The sequence below is a fragment of the Bombus pascuorum genome, chromosome 1 (assembly GCF_905332965.1).
Source record: "Bombus pascuorum chromosome 1, iyBomPasc1.1, whole genome shotgun sequence".
Taxonomy (NCBI): domain Eukaryota; kingdom Metazoa; phylum Arthropoda; class Insecta; order Hymenoptera; family Apidae; genus Bombus; species Bombus pascuorum.
Genome location: NC_083488.1, coordinates 35,005,091 through 35,022,501, shown reverse-complemented (window position 1 = coordinate 35,022,501; position 17,411 = coordinate 35,005,091). Strand labels below are relative to the sequence as shown.

The window sequence follows — 17,411 nt, the reverse complement described above, 5'->3', positions numbered from 1 at the left end:
GTAATTCGGTAAACGCGATAAAGAAAAAAGTAACAAGATACGATCAGGAAGAAGATGTACAAGAAAAATAGTAAACCGACAGACTGACAATGAGATCGATCGTGGTATAAAAATGAAGAGAGGAAGAAAGCAGAGAGGAAAGGGAAGAGTACAGTATAAATTCAAGTATATATAGGTATCGTCACATATGTATGTATGTAGATCGGTAAAATTGTTTCGTTTATCGACACAAATTAACCGGAATGTTTCGTCACGGACTGAATGCAGGATAGAGCTGATACCTGTTGCTGCTTTTACGTGTCCCATGTTTGGGGGACCATGTGACCAGTGAGGCGTGATATATTCCCTATGTTAGGGCAATATAACAATCAAATCGATCAATGTATAAGCGCTTAAACACGTTTGTCCAATTTAATAGGAAATAGCCTGATTCTTTTGGAGCTGATATTCAAGGAATTTGTGAGACACCAAGTCCCATATAATTATGTTACGTCTACCATGTACTTAATCGATGCTTTTACAATCTAATACATATCGCGCGGTGCATGAAATATGAAACCTACGTACAAATAATATATGTAACAAAACATTCACAGTTCATATTTCATTTAATAATTCTAATGAGCATTCATAATCGTACATACATACAATAAGAAAACAGAGTAAACATCTATAGAAATAGAAACAAGATTGGGATTTCATTTATTATATCACTATAACTGTAAGTGTACTCTGTATGTTCAGTATAATATTTCAAATATACAAAATAATGACAATTTATCTTCCAACTAAATGGAATATCACGATATATAATGCCTCGAATACGATCTACCAATGTCACCTTCTTCTCAATAGTAAGGTCTTCGAGGATTGTTCTAAAAATAAAAGGAAGAAGAATAAACATTTGATTAGTGGTTAAGTATATGAAACATAACTTTGGTATTCCGAAGTTTTTTAAATGTTTGACAAAATTACCAAAGGATTAGGCCTAAATCTGTAGGCAAGCATCATCCTCTTTCTATAGGCATCGAATTCATCGTCATCCCTGGATACACCATCCGGCCTTTCGGAACCTAAACCAGCACTGTCGAATCTATTCGTTGCTCTACAGAAAAATGAGAAATGTCGGTACAACATCGAAGATATTGATAGTAATAAATAAAGTAGGAAATGGCCACAGATAGATCAAATAATATGCTAAGGAAATTCAATAATACGGCAAACTTCTCTCAATGAAATAACTCACATGTATTATATGTTTATATGTGAAATCAACGCGGTCAAAAATAGTAAGTACAATCAGTCTGGAACTACTTACTTATTAATAGGTTCGATGCGACCATTGCCTTCGCTACCTAACCCTTGTCCCTCGCTCCAACCAAGTTTTTGTAGCATCTGAAATCCTAAAGAATTGCAAACTTCGTTAATTTGGTTGTCAAACATAACTTACTGACAAAAAGATACATATATATTTTAATACACGTAAGTACATGCACGCTCAAAGAAAGGCAGGTTGCGTACCAATGTTATCTTCTTTTAGTTTGTACTCCTTGTAATCGCTAAGATCAGGTTCCTTCCCTTGCTTAACTGCGTTATATTGTTCCATAAATTTTTTAAGTTCATCCGGCGGCAAGAAATCACCAATATGATGCTTTCCTTCTGCTTGAGCCGTCAATTCTTCAGCCCACATTTGAGTAGCCTCCATTTCGGCAGATCTGAGTTTGTGTTCCCAAGTACCACCTTCCGTCTCTTCGTCACTGTCGTATTCGTATTTGTGCTTACCCTGTGCTTCTAAACGTCTTACTTCTTCTCTTTTTCTTAATAAGTTTTGGTAGAGAAGATTTATCTGAATGAAAGTCAGAATAAACGGTGAGTGAGTTGACAGAAATTACATATAGTTGAATTAACAAAGTATTAAGCTCGATCTTAAGCTTAAATCGTAAATGAACGCTTGAAATAAAATAATTTTAAAATAAACAATCTTGTCACCTTGTAATGATCTTCGGCTTTTTTCCATTGCTCTTCAGTGAGATCTAACGTACCGAAAGTTTGCCGAGCATATTGTATTAAGGCTGGATCGTTTCTTGATATTTTAGTTAACATAGGATTCTTTGTTTCCGTACGTTGCACCTTTGGTGATGGAATTATAACAGCCGGTTGTCCAATTTGTCCAGGAATCGCGATACCTGGCTGTGAAAAGCCACTACTACTTTGCTGTTTATTATGGCTGGTTAACGTGTTCATTTCTGCTACAGGCACCTTATTATCTGGATCGCCCCATCGGCTACGTCTTTTTCGTTTACGTTCTTCCTTGTTGTCTTCCTTTGATCGATCTGTAGAATTGTTATCGCTCTCTCTCTCTCGTTTCTTTTCTGTTTAATATACCATTGATTATAATCGATAGTGATAGAAGATGACTCGATGCAAAAGTAAGTATACATTATATATACCTTGTGGTGAAACATGCTTGTTAGAAGTAGGACCTTGATCGCTATCGTCATTATCGCTGAGGGCTTCTTCCGGACAATAGAGTTCCGCGCCGGTGTTTTTATATTCCTTAACGGATTTTTCAGCGCGAAATTTTGCCACCAATCCCCTGTACTGCATATAGGCTGCACTTTGCTTTTGGTGCAGAAACCTTGATTAAAACAAAACTTAAAACTTCTGACGAGTAACATAGTCTCCTAAATTAAATTCCTTTAGATTAAAAGAGACACAATAAAGAGAGAAAAGAAAGAAAAAAGAATAAGAAGAAAGAATAATAAAAGATAACAGGTGTTTTATAACAAAACAAATCGTATATTCGTATGTTCGTCCAATATGTCACGTCTTTGATTCGATAATTACATTGAAGAATTTAGGTACTGTCTCTATTTTACAAAAGAAATATTTTATAAACTAATTAGGGGAACATACCCTAACGTATGTTATTTTACGAAGGATAAAATAGTAATTATAAATAATTGTAAATAAGAAATGAAGAAAGACATTCGCGTTTTGGATACACGATATATGTATGATTAAAAAACTTATTGGTCAAATTTTAATTACAATTTCACGTATCGTTATTATCAAATATTATCGATAAGATTTCGCTACTTGATTCGAAAGGAAGTAGCAAATGGAGAAGCGATACAGACAAAGCAAGCATCGTAATCTAGTGCTTGAAATAGAGCAATGTTGTGCGAAAAAAGACGAACGAACAATACGTAAGGTGAAATAAAGAAAATGTGATATGTGCAAACGCTACACGTATAAAGACACTATAGATGGGGACCAGAGAGGACAGTAGTTACCATAATTTAGGATCTTGGGCATTCTTCTCTCGTGCTTCTTGTTCGATTTCATCCCCACAGTCAGCGACGATGCGTGCCAGCTGCTCAGCCTCTACGGGACACACTTAGAAGCCTTTGTCAGACATGCGTAACAACGCTAAAAACTCTGGATTTTGTTTTTGTTTCTGTAGTGTAGAACACGTATTCGTCTACACGAATGATCAGCACGAATTTGCTTTTTGCAAGTTTCGTATTCGCCCACGCGTCTTGTATTCGGCGTATCGCGCGCGCGCATACGCATACGCACGCACACTTACATATTCTGGACTGCGCGAACAAGTAATCCATTTTACAGGAAATAACTTGTTCTTCGTAAATATAAACACGCGGCGATACGTCGAAACGAAGAAATAAATGAAAATAATCGACATATCGTACCTAGCTGTTCAGAGGCTTGTAGATCAGTCAATGGCCTCACTGGTGGTGGCACTTGTACATTAGGTGGTCCCATAGGTACCTGAGCGACTTGATTAGGAAGAGGGTAACTGGTCGACATTAAAGAAAGCGGCGGCCTGGCGTTTGGAATTAAGGAAGGTGGTGGTACATTCGGAGGTGGAATATTAAGATTGGGCGGTGGAATTGAATTCATATTCGAGGCAACATTGTGAATTGGTGGTGGAGCGGACATCATCACAGATGGTATTACATTTGGCGGTGGGACGTGTGGGACATTTGGCACATTTGACGTATTCGGTACACTGACCACAATTGTCTGCGTAGCCGGAATCGACATTATGCTTGGTGGCATTTGTGTCATTGTTGGTAACAAATTAGGAGGAGGAATGTTTGGAGGTGGTAAGTTCATAGGTTGTAATGGTGTAGGAGGTGGTACACCGCATTGTTGTCCGGTTGAAGCTAAGTGTTGTCGCGTGCTCGATTCTGATGATACCAATAATGTGGACGATAACGAAGATAATGACAAAGAAGTTGATAGCGATGATGACGGTAACGACGACGACGACGACGTCAATGACGACGACGACGACGACGACGACGACGACGACGGCGGCGGCGGCGGCGGCGACGACGACGACGACGACGACGACGACGACGACGACGACGACGACGACGACGACGACGACGACGACGACGATGACGACGACGACGGCGGCGGCGGCGGCGGCGGCGGCGGCGGCAACAACAATGACGACGACGACGACGACGACGACGGCGGCGGCAACAATGACGACGACGACGACGACGACGACGACGACGACGACGACGACGACGACGACGACGACGACGGCGGCGGCGGCAACAATGACGACGACGGCGACGGCGACGGCGACGACGACGACGACGACGACGACGACGACGACAACGATGACGTCGACGACGACGACGACGATAATAATAATGTTGATGAGGATAATGGTGACGATGATGACGAAGAAGACGGTAACAACGATGGTGTCAATGACGATGATGCTGTGGACGATGACGAGGACGATGATGACGATGACGATAACGATAACGATGACGATGACGATGGCGACGGCGATGGCGACGGCGATGGCGATTTTAGCAATGAAGGTAGTTGTAGTGTTGTCGATGCCAATGTAAATGAAGAAGAGGAAGAAGAGGAGGAGGAGGAATTGGGGCAACAGGAGATAGCAGAAGAAGTAGAGCAGGAAGATGATGATGAGAGTAATGGCGACGATTGTGGTGGTGGTGGTGGTGGTGGCGGTGATGATAACAGCAATGACGATGTTGGCGACGTTGATGACGTTGGCAACGTTAATGACGATGTAGATAATAAAGATGCTAATGGAACGGTTGAAGGTGGTGGTGGTTGTGGTAAATTTGATAAATTAGATGACATTGTCCGAGAAATATGAATATTTGGTGGAGGTACGTTGGTGTTTGGTGGAACAGGTTGCACAGGTATAGAAGGTGGAGGTGGAGGTGGAGGTGGACGGACTGTATGAGGTGATGTTATTTGCATTCTTGGATCTCCAGATTGGTCACCCAGTCTAGGAAAAGTGCTACACATACTTTTCGGAGGAGGCATTTTTGATAAATTTGGAGGAGGTACGTTGGTTACGATACTTCTCACATTAGGTGATGGTACACCTGTGAGATACGTCATAGGTTGAGATGCAAGGGATGGAACAGCAGATAGATTTCCATTCCGAGAAAGAAACTGTTGATTGCTGTGCTGCATACGTTGATCGTTAGAAGTTACTTGATTAAATGAATGTCTAGCTTCTGGACTTTGAGATGCTGAACGTTTAGTAGGAGACGGACTGGAAGAAGAGTTATGTCTTTTGTCAGAACTCTTTTCCCAATGAGAATCCTCCCTCCTGCGGTCTTTCCTATTTTCCCAGTCTTTATTTCTGTCGTTATTTCTCCTTCGTTCTTTATCCTGTACACTTTCTTCCGTTCTTTCTTCTATCTTCGAAGGAAACATCGTCTCTGTTTTTCCTGTTCCCTTATTACTTGCAATTTTTTTAAATTGATCCAAAAAGCTTCCGTCATTAGCAAATAAATTAATGGTTTGAGATATCACTGGCTTGTTTTCGTCTTTTCTGTAATGAAACATAAGACGTTAGATACGGATACAGATATAAGATATTATTAAATCAAAGTACTAAATCAACAGGTGATTAATTAGAACAAATAAAAAAAGACTAAAACTATTGCTATAATACATGAATATTTCCATAACCCTGTCAGCTTGTTATCAGTATTTGACATCGACGCTGCTGTTTTATTCACGCATGAAAACTAATTAAGTTAAAGTGTTAACAGTTAATACGAAAAATTACGAAGAGGGAACAGAGGTGTTTTCATAATATCGTTCAATCTACTCACGCAATAATAAATATGAAATTATTCTGGAAGTGATATAGCTCTACTTACTTGGAAGAATTCGTTTTATTTTCTATCAAATTCGGAGCTATCGTATTTGTCTTTTTCAAGTTTTCCACAGCTTCTTTTGCTTTTTGCTCTTGCATCTTTGCTTGTATTTCAAGCTTTTTTTGCTGAATAATTTGCTCTTGCTTTGACATTTGTGCAAAACGCTCATTTCGCGATGTTTTCGAAACGAACGGATCAGAACCTTTCACACCGCGGTACGCCATATTTATTGTATCGCAGACGACTCCTCAACACATTCAACGATACTTGGACTTGAAATCGACTAATAATTCTAGCAATCGCATCCACGTAGCAGCACTGGCGTATTACTAGCAGCAACACTAGCGCCACCAAACAACAGCCAATATAACTTAAACGATAACAGAGTTGAACAGCGAATTATGTATGTGCAAGCATACTAAAAATTTCGATTAACATTATCATTACGTATGGGATTATGAAACGAGTTAAGAGACAACGCAATATTGTTGGTTTATATAGATTTATCAATATATTCTTTGAATTATTATAAATATGAAGGAAACACGGTGTATAAAATACAGTTTGTTATTGGTATACATACATATACATATGTAAATGTAAATGTGTGCTATATACTATGCATACTGTTTACAATTTAGATCATTGATCATTTTCAAATCTCGGATACAATTTTCTATGACACTAACATTTACAATACAATACTGATTTTAAGCGCTTGGGATCAATACAATTTAATTCGTTAATATTATCAGAGAGGAAATCTGGTATTCTGTTCCACGCTAATCTTCATTAAATAAGATGATTATTAAAATATAAATTTAAAGTAGAAATCTTTGACAATAATTTAATTGAATTGCAAATATAAATTTGCTTTTATGGCTATTCTTATAAATTATAAAACGATACAACTCTCGAATTCTCAAATGGTCTCAATTATAAATCACCTATGTAATTACGCAGGCACGTGTATAGGTATAGACATATATGTATATATGTATTAAAGAATTTAAACGAGTTTTCATTTTAATTACTTCTTTTAAATATCATGCGAAATAAAATGTTATCAAATCGTGAATTGAGTTTATCGTTAAAAATGAGTTCGATTTAACATTTTCATGTTGATATTCCTCACGAAGATCATATAGAGGCAACAAATGTGCGTGTACGTAATATCCGGTAATCATCAACTCGTAACTATGGACACCGAAAACTAATTAATCTGATTATGTACATACGTGTACGTATTTCACGTAGGCTTACGAACGATCGTATATAGTGTACGGGTCCAATTTGATGTGCCACATTTTATGCAATTGTACAATTGATTGAAAGAAGGGAGAACATATTATATATATATATATATATATATATACACACATATATACATAGATACGTATATGCATATTATTCTAAATTCAAGTTGACCAAATGGATGGATGTTTAACGGTTCTCACAAAAAAAGTATGTAGTTGAAAAGCAAGTAGTGTGTGTGTGTGTGTGTGTGTGTGTGTGTGTGTGTAGGAAAGAACGATAACGCATACGGCATTTCTAGACAATTTGCTTATAAAATTATTGACTTTAATAATTCATTCTATATGAAAATTTTTTTCTATTTATTCGGTAATGAATAAATTATACATGTATGTAGCATTCGAACATTGAAGTTGGAGAAATAACCGAACAAAATTTCTATTCACGAAAAAAGATATTATTCGAAAAAGTTGAGTTATTCTGTTGTTTGATGAAAGCTAATTCGAAGCAGCATTTCGTAAAGGAAACAACCTGGGACACTGGATTATGTGATTTTACAAGAATCATTGACAAAGCTAAACTTGAAATGACACGTATGTATATATGTATGTATGTATGTTTCTACGTAAGCCGGATCATCCGTAACATCGTACATTTTTTTCAATAGAGTGGGAGATTTTACTTGAAAATGAGAGATCAGACTCGAACCAATTTTTGCGAAGTTTTGAATTAAATTGGGAAAGAGCAAAACTTGCAAGGAAGAATATTCAAGAAAGTTTGGAACAAAAGATAAAAATACGAACGTAAGTAACTTTTTATTCTTTCTTGTCAAGCAAATCGAAAATAAGATGAAAAACATTATTGTTTCATAGTATCTCAAATACGTGTTGTAATATGTATACGTAATATTTAGTACTACTATATTATACCTAATATATTAATTATACAGATGAATATCTATACACACGTGTATGTATACATATACGATATATTCTGCAAGAATCTTACGATTATATTAATACGAAGTAAATATTTTAGAGCAAAATTCTCGTCGAAGTTATCCGCTACAAATTTAAAGAACGAAGTACGAAAAAGATCTGTGAAAGTAGAAGTTGAGCGGTTCGATCTTCGTATGAAATCTCTTGACGGAATATGTTATTTGAGAATGAACGATTTATGCAACGAACGGTAAAGGAGAAACTTCTTATTATTATCGTTATTGCTATTCTTATTATTATCATTGTTTTTATCATGTCTTTTATAAATGACTGTGATGATGATAAACATTAGTTTACATTTAATAATGTAATGCAATGGCACGCAGTTATAAAGCGAGAGAACGATGTTTGGGTCAATTTGAAAAATACGACAGGAATATCGGATCGCTTTATGTGTATAAACTTAGTCTTCGAATCAGACAGAATCTGTTGAACAAAGAATATGCCATTCTTCAGGTCTGTACAATCTGCTTTATATCTATTTATTACATATTATCGTCCGCGTTATCAAAATACCTGTGCTGGTTCGAAAGATTGTCAAAAATGGAACATTTAGAAAGTCATCCAAGCATACATATATCATTATAGGATCACCTCGTTGCTCAACGTAGATTCCATAAACGATTAAAGGAGGAAAGCGAGTTAGACGTAAGAAGAGCTTTCTTAGCGAACGTAGAATATTTTCGTTCAAATCATGCAGCAAGGATCATTCAACGAAATTGGAAATTATATTGCGCGCGTATGTCTTGGAAAAAGAGGAAAAGTAGAAGATTGACGCAAAATTGAATAGATTCCTATATTTCCAGCCCAACATATACAATTGTCTTCTTGTATTACGAATATAACTGATTTGTGGTATTATCGAGCGAGAGAGATATTAAAGGAAGTAAAATAAGCGATATATGCATATGGAGACATTTTATAATAGAAATATTCGTTCATCCAAGATGAAATTCAATTAAAAGGGACTTTTTGAATAGTTTAATCCAATTCACGTCGAATAGATTTCATATAATCGTCATTTAATATTTAAACGACCGTTACGATATCTCGATAATCTCGATTATATTTTTCTGTACAGTCAACAAATTATTATTCTTTGCAATAAGTACTTGTGGTAAATATCTATTGCGCAAGAGTAATTTTAATGATACAGAGAATAAAACAGAAAATGATTAAATATCTAACAATATTGATCTTCTACTATGTTTAGAAATCTCTCTTTCTTTCTTTCTCTCTCTCTCTCTCTCTCTCACTCTTTCTGTCTTGCTTACTCTCCTTTCCTTTCCCCTCCTTCTAGCTTTACCTCTTTCCGTATCGCCTTCTTTTCGCTCACCTTCACAAGGCTTTTGCCCTTAGGGGGACGGGCGCATCGCAGCCCCATATTTGCATCTCTATGATGCCTACAGAAGAGAAACGACGAAACTATTAAAATATATAACAGGTAAATTATATATAAGTTAATTACTTTATACTAATTATATGTAACAGATGTAACAGATGTGGTCTCGTTTCAACGATTGATAGTTTCCATTCTATATTATTTGAAAATGCATCTAATGTATCTGTGTCTTTTAAAATAAAACTGTGTCTCTATTAACGTGCTTAATATTACACTCCTCGCCAAAAAGATAGCCCAGGTGTGCTATCTCTAATTTCTCAATGACGCAATGTAGAGTTTTTCGTCTGTAACGTATAATATCAAAACATCATGAGATCAGAATATGCGGTTCGTTGAAAATAATTAAAAATATTATGAGGTTTAGTGTGTGTAAAAAAAAAAAAAAATTGCTTTATTTTAAGAACGAAATTATAGCACATGTACAATAAGGAAATAATAATCGACATAAATTGTAACTAACAATAATTATTTATCAAACATATATACTTATTTAATAATGGGTACATCCCCCTTTATTTTCTATTACTTTTATACGATTTGGTACGATGTGGTATCGATTTATATAGTTTCTGGATATAATTTTGACTCAACGTATCCCATTCGCGTACAATTGCATTTTTTAATTCTTGTACTTGTTGATACTGTTTTCCATCCGCGTATACACCGTGATGAACATGTTCTGTCCAACAATTTTCAATAATATTAAGGTCCGGGGACCGTGCAGGCCACGGCAAAATAGTTATATTATTTTCATTAAAATACGATTGGACTAATCTTGATGTGTATACAGATGCATTATCTTGTTGAAAGATGTAATCAGGTCGAGAAATGCGTTCTGCATGATTATTTATTTGTTCTTTGATTAAATTTATGTATCGGACACTATTCATTCTCCCATTGATGAACTTGATACTTGTCTTGCCGAAATAACCGATGCCGGCCCAAACCATCACGCTCGCTCTCTCCTTCCATTTGTCGTCGAATTGCTGACATTGTCTCTCTCTTCTTACGTTTTTTGTAAAGCGTAAACGTTCTAATTTGTGTTTCGTCGTTAACGAGGGTTTCTTTTTCAATTTTAGCCTCTTAATATCTTTGCAGGATAGTAAAACTCGACAAACGCTGGAAACACTGGCGCTAACACCAAATTTTTCCATTAGTTGCTTCGTTGTTAACCGCGAGTTGGAAGCTACACGCAAAATTGCTCGCTTATCACGATCGGATAACGATGACGGCCGACCGATACTTTTCTTTTTGTCATAATCTTCAACATTTTTTAAGAAATTGTGTATTACTTTACGACTTCTTCTTATTACTTTCGATATTTTTGCTACTGATAACTGTTGCTGTTTTAGTTCAAGAATTTGCTTCTTTTCAGACTCGTTTAATTTTCTTCCGCCTCCTATACTTACAAATTTATATAATATTGTACTGTAATCTTTACTCGTTGATAGATCATAAACTACCGAGCAATTTCTAAACATATTAACAGAGTGCGCCATCATTTCGTTCTTAAAATAAAACAATTCTTTTTGTTACACACTAAACCTCATAATATTTTTAATTATTTTCAACGAAACCGCATATTCTGGGCTCATAATGTTTTGATATTATAAGTTACAGACAGAACGCGACAAAGCTCTACTACACGCGTCATTGAAAAATTAAAGATAGCACATCTGGGCTATCTTTTTGGCGAGGACTGTATTTGCAATAGAAACGCATAAATATATGAAAAAAAAAATTGGAAGAAAGTAGAAAGGACAAATAGAAAAACCATAGGCTCATTCTCAAATTGAACAAGGAAGAGAGAGAGGAAAAGTGTGGAAATATGAAAGATAAACGTGAAATCGAATAGAGCGAAGAAATGTGAGAAAAAGGGGGTAATAAACCGCACAACTAGAAAGCAAGTACGTAGTTAATAGTCGCGTGGAGGTCGACGCATGCTCCGAAACGTTTCCCCGGGGTGATATTCAGTCAGGCAAACCGAGCCAGTAGCCGAGGCTGACACTGCTGGCAGACGTTCGATCGTTACGCGGCGAATCAGTGTTGGTCGGTGGTCGGGCGTACCGCGAAGCACAATTTGGACATGCGTATCGCTTGTTATCGTTCGCACCTACGTATGATCTCTTCTTTCGGAGATATATACATATATCTTGTAACAGTAACGGCAACGGCAATTCTGACATTTAGTTTATACGGAAATATTAATATTTTGCTTTTCCACTGGAAGGAAGAATAAAAGAAGGAAGAAGTAAGAGGGTGAGAGGGAGGGTGGGAGGGAGGGTGGGAAGGAGAAAGAGGGAGAGGGAGGTGTAGAGAGAGAGAGAGAGAGAGAGGCAGGGAGCTAAACGTGAAGAAAAACAGGATGTCGAAACTCCAGTTGTACTAAAATCAAAGAAAATAAATCCTCAAAGAAAACTCGGATTAATTTGATTAAGACGGACTTCAGCTTTGGAAAGGTTGAAAGGAAATCGATTCGAGTAAGGTCGAAAGAATACATCATGACATTGAATAGACGGCACTCGGTCTTCCTTGTAGAACGAATGCGCACCACCTGTAGCTCGATATCTACATATGCCCAAAAGGTCAATCGCCTTTTCTTCGAGTTTCTCCGTAAATGTAAGTAAAACGGATATTATCTGTGCTTTTCCATTTTCCTGTTCGTTCTGATAACAACATACGATACATGTACATATACAATTTCGTTGAACAACTGTTAGTATGGTGTTACCAATACCTCCCATGTACCCTCTTGCCTGTGTTATGCCAGTCATGAGAAGTTCTTTCATTTCGCAATAACATCTTTTAAGAAGAATTCAACTACTACGATTATTTGTGAACCTGAAAAAATAACAGTCAAATTGGATATGATTTAAATTGTGCTCGTATTACCGACGAGTCGTATTATTTGCATTATTCTGTATTATGCGAAATTAAATATTGAATATAACACAATTGTGAGCTAGCAGCCGCGATATTGGTAGACGTTGTAACCGTTGTATCGATACGAAAGTCTGTACATGTAATTTCTATTCCTAATGAAATTATTTGAGAAAGGAAAGAAGAAAAAGAAAGATATATATATACTCGTTCGCAGTTTCAACAGAATGAATATTTCACAGAAATATTCTAAAAATATCACTGGTTAAAATTAATCAGATTCGAACCGATCAACGTAGAAATTATGACCGAAGAAATGAACAATACCGTTTCTTGTAAATGGACTATGGAGGAACGGGAAAAGATGTTAACCACTGGGACGCTAGAACAACAGAGAGAAGCTTTCAAAGACGACGAAGAGCTAATGAGAGAAACGAGCAAGTTTGTGAGTGAAGTTATACAAACGGCGATCACGGAAGCATCAAAAAGGAAGGTGTTGACGGAGGCGAGTGACACGCAAATTTTTTGTTCGTCGATTTTCGAAAGAACGCTGTCAAACGTAATTATTCATTGACAATTTCATGTTTCAGAAAGCTGTCAGTGAAGGTAAGCCTTATAGTATGATATAAAAAAAGAATCCTACGTACTTGGCATCATAATCGATAGAAAGGCATGACGAGAAAGGAAGATAGAGCTTATGTCTCCAAGCTTATTTTCATTCATCGCTTGTTCCCTAGTTCCAGTAAAAGAAACAGAATATTTGTTTGTGTAGGAAGTAGACTGAAGGGTATCGGTAACGTCGCTGGTTGGAATCATCGTGCCCGTGGATTCTGCAGTCGAATACTGAACGCGCTCTGTCCATGCTTCACTAGCAACGGTAAATCGTAGGGCGTATCGAATCTAGCCAATGTTCAAACATCGTAGCTTTGCATCGCTCTTGTAGCGACTCATTTCGTTAATTTGATCGTCAAGCTGATTGATCGCACGAAACTTTCGTATACACTACCGTTCATAAGTATCGGAACGCTTGTTTCTTTACGAAAGAACGAGGACGTTCTACGTTATTCTTTATGACGATAACCTTATTTTTTACGATCGTTAGAATTATATGTATATGGCGTTATGTCGTGGAAATTTATCGTTTAAAGATAATGTGCAATTTATCCTTCGATCTTCAAAAATGTAGTTTTACAGACCTATTCAACTGTAATGCAATGCGCTACTGATATGTTATATAAATTTGTGATCTGCTGATTTCTTAAGTACCTACAAACTACTATTTCTGGGCATTAATTTACTTCTATTCGTGAATTTCTACGATTCGGTTGAATTCATATGTACGTACTATATCGTTATTGCGAAAAGTATATTACTATGAAAGCGTCGATCGGTCGAATATTTATGAGTGGTAGTGTATGTGATATTCACGGTAGTAGATGATTTCATGTTCGAGGACGGAACGAGAACTTTTGATGATTATTTACACTCACTTACCATCGCCTCACAGATTTCGATGATCTTCCAATATATTGTAGAAATCAACATTTTCATCGATTTTCCCGACAAGTATAACCCCCGCTCGATCTTAGTTTCCGAGACATTCGTGAAAATATTTTTCTCACTTTTACTCTGATGTGCATCGGAGTAATGCCATTTAAATTTGTATTAGGCTTGTCGATGTCGATGCACGGGCCGCGATGAGTTTACATGTATCTCACATTTCGATTTGTAAACGCTGGCAGATGAGAAGGAAGTGCAACTTGGCTTAGCTATTCCAGCGAGATGAGAGACGATTTTTAGTTGGGTTTATAGCTCTAGTAACATTAAAACCGATTTAAAGTACCTAACTCAAATCTAACGAAATACAGATCATCGAGCTGTAATCAAGCAATTAATAAGTTTTGATCTGATTTCAATTAATTTACGTTAAATTTCACTTTAATTTCAAAGTAACGTCAGAATAAAAATTTGAAAAATATTTTGATGGGTATCTCGGAAATAAAGACCGAGCGGCGGGGATTATATGTACAGGGAAAGTTGTTCAAAATATTGATTTCGATTTTTACAACATGTTCGAAAATCATCGAAATCGGTGAGGCGACAGTACTTGTAAATAATTACCGAACTTTTCTATCGCTAATTTAAACATTACTATTCCAAGTTCCGAATAAATTCAAAATTTAAAATTTAGATACTGTACCGACCGGATAGCCTTTTTTTCATTTATTTCTTTATCTTGCGTCGTTTGAATACGGTTGTACGATTCGACGAAAATGTTTTTTGGAGAATGATAAGCTTTAAATCAAAATAGAGTAAGAATATAGGGAACTGTACGCTAAGATGATGGCGGTGGAGGCAAGAAAAGAAAAAAAAGAAAGAAGAAATACACGTTCGTTATAATTATATCGATCAGATTATATTATATCGATATGCATTTAAAATTTGAACATTACTCGATATTAGGGAATATTACAAGTACAAGAAATTCTTACTACGAATAACACGAATCGGGGAAATTTGTTTCCATGTAATATTTAATAAATCTCCGATTTTATAGGAAAATGTATGCGTTATATGTACTTACTTACTTACATACGTATTATCGAGTTCGACGAGAAACACGCAATTCAATTCGAGATGTCGAAAGATTCGATACGCAATACTCTAAGAAACGAGATCAAGACGTCCTCGTTCATTTTCATTACTAAGTAACTGATGCATGCCCAACGTTCAACATGCATCTTATCCTCGTATCCTGTAGTATCGCAGCTATTACAACAGCAGCCACCAAGATCACCTAGCATGCGTGACAATGCATAATAACGCGCATCATCGTATCAGACGCGCTCATTAACTCAAACCTGTCCACCGATACATATATAGGTATATATATATATATATATATTTATATATATATAGTTGTAGTTATGATTACATACATATATATGTAAATACGATGTAATACATATACATCGTATCGATGGCATCTCGATACCCGTTTCAACGAAAATTCTGTCTGTATCATGCTTTCCTGGTCTTGTAATCGCAGGTATATTTACACAAGTGTGTAAACATATGCATATTTTTCCAGATAATTTCCAGTAATTTGTGCATGAAGATTAATTATCAACAAATGTGAAATGATGTATCGGGACGTGATCACATTATGCACGTTGTAACCCCTAGGCATAACACATGCTTAACAGAATGTATACTATATATTATATTGTTGGGGTATACTATATTCGTATATCTATTCTTTTCATAGAATTATTCACCTGGACACCGTACAGATATCGCTTCACGAGACCGTAATCGTTCGCTGTCACCCGGAATTACCGTGCTTTGCCGAGCAACCGTTAATCCAATTGATTAAATAACAAACAGCATGAATAACTGTCGTGAACGCCGTCAACTAATGTAATTTAGTGAAGTGCGAGCAACGACAGGTTTTTGATTTTTCGTACTACTGGCTTTGAACAGTTGCACATTGTAGACCGTTTGGTTATATAGTATATCTATATTTTCAATTCTACATATATGTATGTACGTACGTATGTATGTATGTGTGTGTATGTATGTATGTATGTATGTACGTGTTTGTATGTATGTAGACGCGCGCACACGCAATATGTAATTGAACATATGGGCACCAAAACCAGAGTGTATTAAATTTAAAAAATGCTATTTTACACGATATAGACATGTTTTCCGTATAAAATTTGTCTCATTCTTCTCGATAGTATAAACTTTTTCGTTACATGTCGTTTAGTATCCCGCCACTACGACTCGCTCTTTTCGAAAGTTTGGAAAGTATGAATTAAATACACTCTGGCTCTGAAATTCAGATCTATCTAAGTATTAAGTACGTACGTACAGTTGTATCGAATTATTTTTTATATAATATGATTACACAGAAACATTAGTGTTCAAAGTATTTAGCTTTCTCTTACGATACGATACTGTGTGTGTCTAATTGAAATACTACTCCCTTGCGTTTCGTATATCCAGAAGGTAGTTCCATTGTACAGAATGCAAACAAAAATATTATTAATGTGAGAAAATTTCGTTCGTTGTGCATTAGCTATGTATTTAGATCGACTGTAACCTTTTTATCTGATACTTTAACGCTATTCAAACACGGTTTAATGGATGGAAGGATGAACGGGATAACGGAAAAACATGCGTGTAAACGATGATGATGCGAAGGGAGAGAATAGGCAGACAGAGCGTCAACGATTGATATATATGTAAAATGTAAGTTCTTTGCACAATTATTTGATGTGGGATCAAAAGTAAAAAAGCCTATTGACTGACAATCAAAGATACACTTAATCTTTATAATGATACGTAGCTAAATTATCCAAAAATAATAAAATAACGTGCTAAATATGTGTATGTTTGTGAATATGTATGTATATGTATGTATAAACAGGATATACGATTCTAACTTGTATGTATGTATAATAGATGCAATTATTATTCTCGTGCATCTGTCAATAAATATACAAATGTAAATAAAAGGACATTAATAAGCTAGCTGTTAAGCTTCTGTTTAAACTTTCTTTTAGACCCTTTACGCGTAATAATTTAAACTTCTCAAATAGAATAGGCTACGCATATGCATGCAGGTGTACAGACGTTCTAAAGAATATGTTCAACTTGTGTTCGATAACTTGTGTT

General features: G+C 36.2%; 3 protein-coding genes and 1 long non-coding RNA gene across 10 annotated transcripts in view; 2 read left to right on the top strand and 2 right to left on the bottom strand.

Moving 5' to 3' along the window:
* LOC132912516 (uncharacterized) overlaps positions 1 to 17,411 on the bottom strand; it is a 74,243-nt gene that overhangs the window by 16,464 nt on the left and 40,368 nt on the right. The gene's annotated exons all lie outside the window — the stretch shown is intronic.
* LOC132912129 (YLP motif-containing protein 1-like) lies at positions 590 to 6,496 on the bottom strand. Of its 3 annotated transcripts, XM_060969290.1 has the most exons (10): positions 6,198 to 6,496; positions 3,714 to 5,863; positions 3,297 to 3,399; positions 2,451 to 2,638; positions 2,260 to 2,372; positions 1,990 to 2,190; positions 1,522 to 1,846; positions 1,319 to 1,403; positions 976 to 1,105; positions 590 to 875 (listed from the first exon to the last, which is right to left on the bottom strand). In XM_060969290.1, the coding sequence occupies exons 1-10, from the start codon at positions 6,416 to 6,418 to the stop codon at positions 849 to 851; spliced, it is 3,543 nt and encodes a 1,180-aa protein (XP_060825273.1). In that variant the 5' UTR covers positions 6,419 to 6,496; the 3' UTR covers positions 590 to 848. The 3 variants fall into 3 exon arrangements, with proteins under 3 accessions (XP_060825273.1, XP_060825253.1, XP_060825264.1); XM_060969270.1 differs by having other exon boundaries at positions 1,990 to 2,372; XM_060969281.1 differs by having other exon boundaries at positions 1,990 to 2,372; positions 3,297 to 3,387.
* LOC132912137 (uncharacterized) lies at positions 7,695 to 9,379 on the top strand. Its single transcript, XM_060969303.1, has 5 exons — positions 7,695 to 8,041; positions 8,116 to 8,251; positions 8,487 to 8,636; positions 8,773 to 8,902; positions 9,035 to 9,379. The coding sequence occupies exons 1-5, from the start codon at positions 7,939 to 7,941 to the stop codon at positions 9,230 to 9,232; spliced, it is 717 nt and encodes a 238-aa protein (XP_060825286.1). The 5' UTR covers positions 7,695 to 7,938; the 3' UTR covers positions 9,233 to 9,379.
* On the top strand, positions 11,830 to 17,267 carry LOC132912105 (uncharacterized). Of its 5 annotated transcripts, none has more exons than XM_060969255.1 (6): positions 11,830 to 12,107; positions 12,263 to 12,467; positions 13,081 to 13,233; positions 13,319 to 13,334; positions 13,501 to 13,605; positions 15,997 to 17,267. In XM_060969255.1, the coding sequence occupies exons 2-6, from the start codon at positions 12,423 to 12,425 to the stop codon at positions 16,041 to 16,043; spliced, it is 366 nt and encodes a 121-aa protein (XP_060825238.1). In that variant the 5' UTR covers positions 11,830 to 12,107; positions 12,263 to 12,422; the 3' UTR covers positions 16,044 to 17,267. The 5 variants fall into 5 exon arrangements, with proteins under 5 accessions (XP_060825238.1, XP_060825220.1, XP_060825203.1 ...); XM_060969237.1 differs by having other exon boundaries at positions 13,028 to 13,233; XM_060969220.1 differs by having other exon boundaries at positions 11,831 to 12,107; positions 12,946 to 13,233.

Excerpts from the sequence above, each read along its gene's own strand:
- LOC132912129 (XM_060969270.1), bottom strand. The coding sequence starts at position 6,418 with ATGGCGTACCGCGGTGTGAAAGGTTCTGATCCGTTCGTTTCGAAAACA. Across the intron at positions 3,400-3,713 it reads ACAAGCCTCTGAACAGCTAG|TGTGTCCCGTAGAGGCTGAG; the intron begins GTACGATATGTC and ends AAGGCTTCTAAG. Across the intron at positions 1,106-1,318 it reads CGCATCGAACCTATTAATAA|AGCAACGAATAGATTCGACA; the intron begins GTAAGTAGTTCC and ends ATTTTTCTGTAG.
- LOC132912137 (XM_060969303.1), top strand. The coding sequence starts at position 7,939 with ATGAAAGCTAATTCGAAGCAGCATTTCGTAAAGGAAACAACCTGGGAC. Across the intron at positions 8,637-8,772 it reads AACGATTTATGCAACGAACG|TTATAAAGCGAGAGAACGAT; the intron begins GTAAAGGAGAAA and ends AATGGCACGCAG. Across the intron at positions 8,903-9,034 it reads AAGAATATGCCATTCTTCAG|GATCACCTCGTTGCTCAACG; the intron begins GTCTGTACAATC and ends ATATCATTATAG.
- LOC132912105 (XM_060969237.1), top strand. The coding sequence starts at position 13,033 with ATGACCGAAGAAATGAACAATACCGTTTCTTGTAAATGGACTATGGAG. Across the intron at positions 13,606-15,996 it reads TCCATGCTTCACTAGCAACG|AATTATTCACCTGGACACCG; the intron begins GTAAATCGTAGG and ends TTCTTTTCATAG.